Source organism: Cannabis sativa, chromosome 7 (assembly GCF_029168945.1).
Source record: "Cannabis sativa cultivar Pink pepper isolate KNU-18-1 chromosome 7, ASM2916894v1, whole genome shotgun sequence".
Taxonomy (NCBI): domain Eukaryota; kingdom Viridiplantae; phylum Streptophyta; class Magnoliopsida; order Rosales; family Cannabaceae; genus Cannabis; species Cannabis sativa.
In genome coordinates, this window is record NC_083607.1 from 38047614 (window position 1) to 38056181 (window position 8568).

Genomic DNA, 8568 nt, shown 5'->3' on the forward strand with positions numbered 1-8568 from the left:
TAGCACAATAAGAAAACACTGTGAACCAAAAGAGAAGAAGCCACATATCCTTTAAAAAGCTCATAAGGGGAAAAAGTATCACCAAAAGGATCAAACACTACTATACTTCGGTAAAAACAAATGACAGGAATGATGCTATTATGAGATGTAATAAAACACCTCAAGTATTTCAGAAACAAAATTCTGGGATTTAATTTCTATAATTTGGAACAACAGTGCATGCTTCAAAACTGAAATGAATGCAATATTCTGGGTTTCCAAATAAGAATCAACCATTCACAGTAAAACAACATCCATCAATTGCAACAGAGAAAACGAGTCTCAAGATCCAAAAAAACTGGGATATCAGATTTAGCAATAGTGAAGCATATACGTGTAAATAAAACACAAATTCAAAAGAAACCTAACTCAATTAAAGTTATACATCAAAACTTTTTCAAAATAAAATAAGAAAAGGAAAAAACGACATTAAAAAAAATCTAACCTTCTCCCACATAGATAGTGACCTAAACTCGTTCAAAAACATCGCAATTGCTTCTGAGTATCGGCTGAAGAAAGAGTGAGCCGGTGAGGTGAGTGTCTGAGAGAGTAAGATTGAGACAGAGAGCGCAGGAGGGAAGACCAGATCAGACCGATGTGTGGTGAAGAGATTGGGCAGAGATTTTGGGTCGTAGGCACCGCCTGTGCGTGGGTCTCTGGGCACGGAATACAAAGGATCTTAGTCTCTTGGGTGCCATAGGTGTCGGTCGGAAATAGGGTAGGGTTAGCCAGTGGGTTTCTGGTGGGTTTCTTAGTGGAGATAGGGTAGGGATTGGCGGTGGGTTTCTGGTTAGTTTGTGATAGGCTTTGAGTACCCATCCAGGTTTCATTTGGGAAGCCTTTTAATCAAGCTCACTTTGTATCCTGGAGTGGTAATAAGTCTTCCGTGTCTGGGAAGCAAAAGTAAGACAAGGTGGATCCCCTGCACTCTGCTTGGGCTTAACTTATCCCTGATTAGTGAAGCTTCTTCGCGACTTAGGTTAGTTGAGGGGTTTTAATCAGGGAGATCATGAGATTATCTCTTTTTTTTATGCCACGTGTCACTTGTTTAGAAACACGAATAACAGATAATGAGTCTTGTGATTTCAATTTATTTGAATTTTTTTAAGATGCTAATGTGTATTTTTTATTTGATTTTTTATTATATTTATTTAAAAGTAAAAATAATGATATTCATAATTTTTTTATTTAAAAAATGCAAAAAGAAAAAAAAAATTCAAAAATTCATGTTTTTTGTTTTTAAAATTGAAAAATAAAAATAGTTACACAATACACTTTTTTTTTTGTTTTTAAAATTATAAAACATAAGTAGTTATAGAACACATTTTTTTGTTTTTCAAAAAAAAAAAATTTAAAAACAAAAATATACTTTCATTTTTCTATTTGTAAAATTAAAAAATAAGGACTCGTTTGGTACGATGTATTGTATTGTATAGTGTTGGATTGTATTGTATTGTATTAGTATTATTTAAAACAATACTATGTTTGGTATTGACTTGTATTAATAATATGTGTAAATTTATAATATATTTTCAATAAACTCGACCCCAACACTGACTATGGGCCAGGTCTAGGTCTAGGCCTCCAGTCCGACTCTAGGTTCGGGCCCGGGTCCATGTTCATGTTTGAGTTCAAGTCAGGTTCGGTCCGGGTCCTATTCCAGGTTCGGGTCCAGGTCCAGGTCCGAGTCTTGGGTCTACGTTCAGGTCTGGATCTCGGGTTCAGGTTCCAGATTCAAGTTGGAGATTAGGGTTGACTTAAGATTCTTTGTAAATATTATAATATAAGCTAATATAAATCATTTGTTATGTATTAAATAATACAACTTACATTGTATTAAAAATTTTAGCGCTAATAATTAATATAATAATATAATACTATCCTTGTTACCAAATACAAGATACTAATTTTGTATTTTGATAGAATGCAATGTCCAAACAAGGACATTCCCGTTAAAAAAAGACAATGAGAAGAAAAGAAACCAAAGCGTGTCTTAATTCTGACTCCAGGGGTAAAGAGGGTCGGGTCAAAGGAAAGAAGAATCCAGTGAAGAAGAGCTCAAAGGAAGAAAGTTACACAGAGATCTTGAGTTGAAGACCATAGAACTATCACTTATGCGGTTAGAGAATCAAAGTAAATTGAAGTACCCACTTCAGGCACCTTGCTGGGTTCTCGGCACCTGCTTCATGATCTTCCTCCTCTTTGCATCACAGGTTTCTTCTCCTTCTCTCTCTGGTTCTTTGATCTTTGATTCTAGTAGTCTCTTCGATTTATTTCTCGATATTATTGATTGGGATTCTGCACTCTGATATATTTTTTTTATTATTTTAGGGTCTAGTAAGTGTAAATTGACATAATTTAGAAGTGCTTGTGTAACTTTACTTTAAATTTGTGATTCATCTCTAAGAAGTTATCACAGATTGTTCAGTTTTGGGGAATTTTTCATTTGTGTGGGAATGGTTGGGGAAAAGAGGGTAAAGAAATAGTAATGGAGCTATGGAGATCTGATCCTGGTTTTCTCATTTTGGTTCCCCTCACCTAGCCAAGAGAACATATATACTATGGTAATGTAACACAGTTCTTTTCTGTATTTTACTTAAATGTGTTTACTATTTAGGGTTAAGGGTTCACTAGACTTCTTAATTCCACAATTTCAAATTTGAGTTGATTATTACAGACCCTTGGTTGATATCCCTGTTTCATTTGATTTTTATTTGCAATTTCATTATTTAATTTTTATTTGTGTGTTTTTGAATGAAAAGTTTGATTTCAACTGTAAAATAAATTTTCACAATCATCTTTTTCTTCTATTTAACTCATCATATTCCTAGAGAAAATAAGTAAGAAATGAACATTATTACTACTTCTGAAACTCTGAGACTGTATTGAATATGAATGTATCAATATAGAGTGCTAGGAGGAACTTAGGGAAACCAGTAGAGTAGCTGAACTATTGGAGCTCTTCTTTTGTCCTGTGCTTTCCTTTGGTTCTATAGATTGTCATGAGAAATGTGTTTGTTTTGAGACTTCCAAGTTGCATGTGCGAACTAGTGCTGATGCCCACTTTCGTAGAACCAATGTTCGTCCACCTGTCTAGAATCCATGTTAAAGGTTAAGTTCTTTAAACTAGGTTCTTTTGTGATTTGATTTGGATTGAATTTGTTTAGGAAAGGACATGAAGAAAAAACAGCTCTCCTTGTCTCACTATTAGCTTAGAATTCCTTACATTTGTTGTTTATGCCATGGTTGTATGGAGGAAATTGTAATCTCAATGAGCTGCTCTGTTTTCAAACTGTAATCTGTTTGTGATTCTACTATACTTTTTCTTGTCAATTTGAAATATCTGATCAGTTTGTATATAGCAATATCTGCCATTATTCCTCTCCTGTGTGCTTTTTTATTTAGCCAAATGAATTTTATATAGAAAGAATCTTATACAGAGTGGGAGATAGAAGTGGTCTTATTCTTCTTGCAACCAAATGAATTTCGAGAAGTTCTGATCTTTTGATGACTTTTTTCAAGGAATTAAATCTTTTTATGGTATTGGGTCATTTTTTTGTTTTTGCTAACTATGTTGACAATTTTTTCTTTTTTCTTTTTATCATGTTAGTAAACAAAATGAATGGAACATTTTGTTAGAGTCTACAGGTTTAATCATTGCATTTTAAGCTGCTTTTTAGGGGTATTATCTGCTTTTTAGACGTAGATTTTTTTTTCTGATTCAATTTTGTTGGTATGCTTTTGTCTATTTATGTTTATATTCGGAGTTCAACTTTGAAATTCTGTTATGGTATTTCTTTTCTTTTTTTTTTTTTGCCCTTTTTTAATACAACATTTCCTATGCAACTAAAGAAGATTATAATATTTCTTGTCATATGGTATTTTCAACATGGTTATGTGATATGAGGCCTTAGAGAAGTTCTTAGAGAAGTTAGATCCAGTCATTGATTTGGTTATGTGAGAATTAATATTTGAACTTGGTTCAACAATGTGTCTAGTAGTTTAATAGTTGAAACTTTGACAGTGTTACCATACTGATTTCCCTTCAACAAATCTGTAACAGAAGGTTTGTCAAGGAGCTACCAATGCCATACACTGCATACTCTAATTTGTTATGTAATATAATTTTAATGTGGCTAGAGGTGATATGTATCACAGGGGTGTTATGTTTTAGATTCTTATTATCTGAATTGCTAATTAATATTTAATTATCTAAAAATCGACAAAGGTAATGATTCTGTAAGGAAATGCATTCTTAATAGTTGATGAATGACCATAGGTTACTGATCAAATTCAACATTAAGTTTGTGAGGAGGATAGAGCAGTAATTAATTGTCTGTATATGATATATAAAACATATGATATTCAGTCTTTCTACTACTGTTATTAATTTGTTTAGCTTCTGTTAGTTTGTAATCTTTATGTTTAATATTGATTTGGATTTTTGATGTATATTTCCTTTATGCAGAAATATTTAGCCGCTTCTAAATTGGTTTTCCTCTTCCTTGGAGCATAAAGTTTTATCAACTATTTACATCTATCATTGCCCATTTATTGATTGAAAACCAGTGGAGATTGGATTTTTTTTGGATCATGTAGCACTCAATTCTCGACTGCACAATAGTAGCAACATCAAGAACAATGGCATCGATCCGAAGAACTCTTTCACCGGCTTACCACGACCGTCACTACCAGAATGGCGCCTCCGTTTCTACTCCTTCTAGCAAGAACCTCCTCTTCGCAACTTCTAAATACTCGCCCTCATCACTTCCTTCTGTCGTGGCTGCTTTCGCTCTTAACTTCCGCCGGAAGGGACCTCCGGGGCTGGGGAAAGCCTTCGGTAAGTGGGCAATTTTCTTTTTGATTGGCTTCCTGCTCGGAATGATGCCCTTAGGTCACGTCAACGACATTCAGGCTCGGGATTTCTCTTTCGACATAAAGCCATCGCACGTGAACGTGAGATTTGAGGACGAGGCCGCCAAAGCCGGCAGCATTAGAGATCCGATTGTGAAGCCTGAGCAGTTTATGGCTGACGTGAGGCTTGGAGCCGAGGCCCAGCCTGAGTCGAGCGACGGGCTTGTTTTTTTGCCTAGGAAAGAGCTGATTGTGGTGACTCCAACGTATAATCGGCCTTTGCAGGCGTATTTCTTGAATAGGTTGGGGCAGGTGTTGAGACTTGTGCCTCCGCCATTGCTGTGGATTGTGGTGGAGATGAATTCGGCGTCGATGGAGACCGCTGAGATTTTGAGGAAGACTGGCGTTATGTATAGGCATTTGGCGTGTACTAAGAATTCAACAGAAGTTAAGGACCGAGGTGTGCATCAGAGGAACACTGCTTTGGAGCATATTGAGCATCACAGGCTGGATGGCATTGTTTATTTTGCTGATGATGACAACATATATTCGCTTGAATTGTTCTACAGCTTGAGAAACATTAGGTATGTCTTTACCCTTTATATGTAATTACAAGCGTTTGTCATGTTTTGGGTAATTTCTCGTCTTTGTTAATGGTAAGGGGTTTCTTTGCGAATAAAGTAGCTAATGTAATCATGGACCAATTTTTTAAATTGTAAACAAACACGGTAAAATCCTTTTGAAACCCCCATAAAAGTCAAATCTCCTTACCCTGCATACATCATTTTGTAAGCACAATTTGCTATGTCTGAATTTTGATTTACCATGTGTAATTCGAACTCGAAGAAATATGTTGCGAAGAAACCTGCCAAGAACAATCCTATTAACAACAAAAAGATTTAGCAGATAAACAAGAAGGAGAAGAAAATCCAGATTTGTTACAATTCATCAAAGCTTACTCAAACATATTTAATATAGGACCATCGATACCATTCATACATGTATATATAAGAATTGTTGGGTAGTGATTTTTAATTATTATTTAGATGTACTTTTAATATTTTGGATACATATAAGGTCGTAATTTTTTTTTGCATAGTAAAGTTACAGAACGTGTAACAAATTTTCAGTAAATTACACATAATTTAAGATGCTCAAAAATTAGCATTCAAACATCTAATTGCATAAACACTTATTTTAATATATATATATATAAAAATATGCGTGAGTAATAAGTTATTTGAATTTTAGCATTTTAAATTATTGTAAATTTTCTAAAAATTTATAGAATATCCCGCATTCATTTTTCTTCCGTGCGTTGTACATTTTCATTTCGTGTCAGTCACTTCTTCCCCTTTTACATTTGATTGTTACTCTTGACACTAAGAATGAGATAGATGCTTATTGCAACATTTTCATTCTTTTGGACTATGTTTGAAAGTTGGATTTTGGTGAAAAAAAAAAGATAAGAAAATTGTAGGAAAAAAAGTAGAAGGAAAGAAAATGAAAATAATAATAAAACAAACATAATTGATCATTTGTAGCCACTATTAGATTGAGTCAGCCACATCTACTAGAGTAACTGTTTCTTGTTTAGAAAACGGTTATGTTTTGTTTTATGACTTGACTGACAGGAATTGCTACATATGTTCTGTTTCCTGTTATGAAAATAGACCATAATCACTATCTGTTTAATCCTACCTATCGATCTTTCCAATTTCACATGTTTATTTTGATAAATTTGTTTTCTAGTCGTTTTGGGACTTGGCCAGTTGCAATGCTTACACAAAGCAAAAACAAGGCCATATTGGAAGGTCCAGTGTGCAATGGGAGTCGAGTCGTTGGATGGCATACTAATGAGAAAAGTAAGAGACTACGAAGATTTCATGTTGATATGTCAGGATTTGCTTTCAACAGCACAATTTTGTGGGATCCAAAGAGATGGCGACGCCCCACATCAATTCCTGTCCGGCAGTTAGACACAGTGAAGGAGGGTTTCCAAGTATGATTAATGTCATTACAATTTTGTAGTTTTCTTCAGCTTTCCTACATATGAGCAAGCTGAAATTCACTTTTATTGTCATTTTGCTTACTTTGTAGGAGACAACTTTCTTAGAGCAAGTGGTTGAAGATGAAAGTCAGATGGAAGGTACACCTATGGGTTGTTCGAGGATAATGAATTGGCACCTTCATTTGGAAGCTCACGGTCATGTTTATCCCAGAGGATGGCTGCTCCAAAAGTACCTTGATGTTGCCATCCCTCTCAAGTGATCGACATCAATCTAGCAGTTTTGATACTTGTAGCTTACAGGTATGATGTTACTTTTAACCCTATCCAACTCTCTCCTAGTTCCAAGTGTTGGATCATGGATTTATGAAACTCACCTGAGTTTTGCAGTGGTGGAACTAAAAAAGCCACAAGTTCATTATCCGTTAATAGCTTTGTTTTGAAGGGGTAATTTTTTGCATATAGCGAAACTTACTGCTAAAGTTTGGTAGGGAGAAGAAATAGCTAGCCACGCTTCATGATTAAGCTTCTTTTTAGGGTGTGAAGGTTTCATCATTTATAGCAAAATCAACTTATCTTCTTAAGTCCATCTCCTAGTCATTAAATTTACCAAAATTAACTTCTTACCTTGAAAGAAAACATCTGATCAGTAGACTTCCATGACAGATAATACTTCATCTCATTGGTTGCCCTGGATAGATTGGGTTGTCAATTGCCAACGACCAAAGATTGTTCAGCATCAAAATGGATACAGTTGGCAATGGCAGAAACAGAAGATCAAAGATTTTCTTTCCCCCCTGCTTGATATATTCTTTTAACAAAACGATGTCATCGATTTGGTGTAGAGTTTTGGTCTTTCTTCTCTTGTTTGATAAACAAAACAGTTAGCATGGGATAAGTTTGTTGAGGATTCATACTGTCATATAATATGATGTAGAGCTATGTCCAAAATGGTTTCAGATATTCAAGACAAAGTCTGCCTTTGGTAAATTTACTTTGTACGATGAGCATAGCTGGTGCAGTTGTCACTTTACTCTGGTCTTGTAAAAGTAAGAAGTGAAATACCTCATCTGTTATTCCAAATAGTCTTTTGATTTTCTCCATAAGGTTAATGGTTTATTATTTGTTCGATTACGTTTTTTTGACAACACTGTTCTGAGTCTGACACAGATTGAATTTGCAATAGAAATATAACCATTGCCTCGTTCTTTGACATCGTTGGAGTCCTCGTGTGATTTTCGGTTTATTTGATGTGTAAACCATGTGCTCCTGTTTTATACGATAAACCTTAGGTTGTGGAAATTAAGTTGTTGAGAAAGAACTTGCTAAATTGATCATCCTTTTTTAAGGCTGCAGGTAATCTCCAATGAGAGTACCTTCTATAATTATCAGTATAAAAATTTACTAATTTATTTTCTCTTGTCCATATAAAATTTGACTTTTACAAAAAATACTGCAATGACAATTTCAAAAGTTGTCTACCATGTTTTACGTAAATGTTAAATTAATTAGTTTTTTTTTTTTTTTTTTTTGATAAAAAGTAACTTTTTTCTTTTAAAAACAAATACCTACTCACTCGATTCATATTAAATTAATATTTGTATTGAAAAATGAATGTCATTGCATATGTGGTAAGACAGATTCAATGGACAAGATGCTCTGCCTGT

General features: G+C 34.5%; 1 protein-coding gene across 3 annotated transcripts; it reads left to right on the top strand.

Annotated features, from left to right (window-relative positions):
* Positions 1–1943: 1943 nt before the first annotated feature.
* On the top strand, positions 1944–8114 carry LOC133039842 (probable beta-1,4-xylosyltransferase IRX9H). Of its 3 annotated transcripts, XM_061118834.1 has the most exons (6): positions 1971–2252; positions 2459–2603; positions 4508–5477; positions 6646–6895; positions 6994–7204; positions 7568–8114. In XM_061118834.1, the coding sequence occupies exons 3-5, from the start codon at positions 4681–4683 to the stop codon at positions 7162–7164; spliced, it is 1218 nt and encodes a 405-aa protein (XP_060974817.1). In that variant the 5' UTR covers positions 1971–2252; positions 2459–2603; positions 4508–4680; the 3' UTR covers positions 7165–7204; positions 7568–8114. The 3 variants fall into 3 exon arrangements, with proteins under 3 accessions (XP_060974816.1, XP_060974817.1, XP_060974818.1); XM_061118833.1 differs by lacking the exon at positions 2459–2603 and having other exon boundaries at positions 1944–2252; XM_061118835.1 differs by having other exon boundaries at positions 2371–2603; positions 6994–8114.
* Positions 8115–8568: the final 454 nt, after the last annotated feature.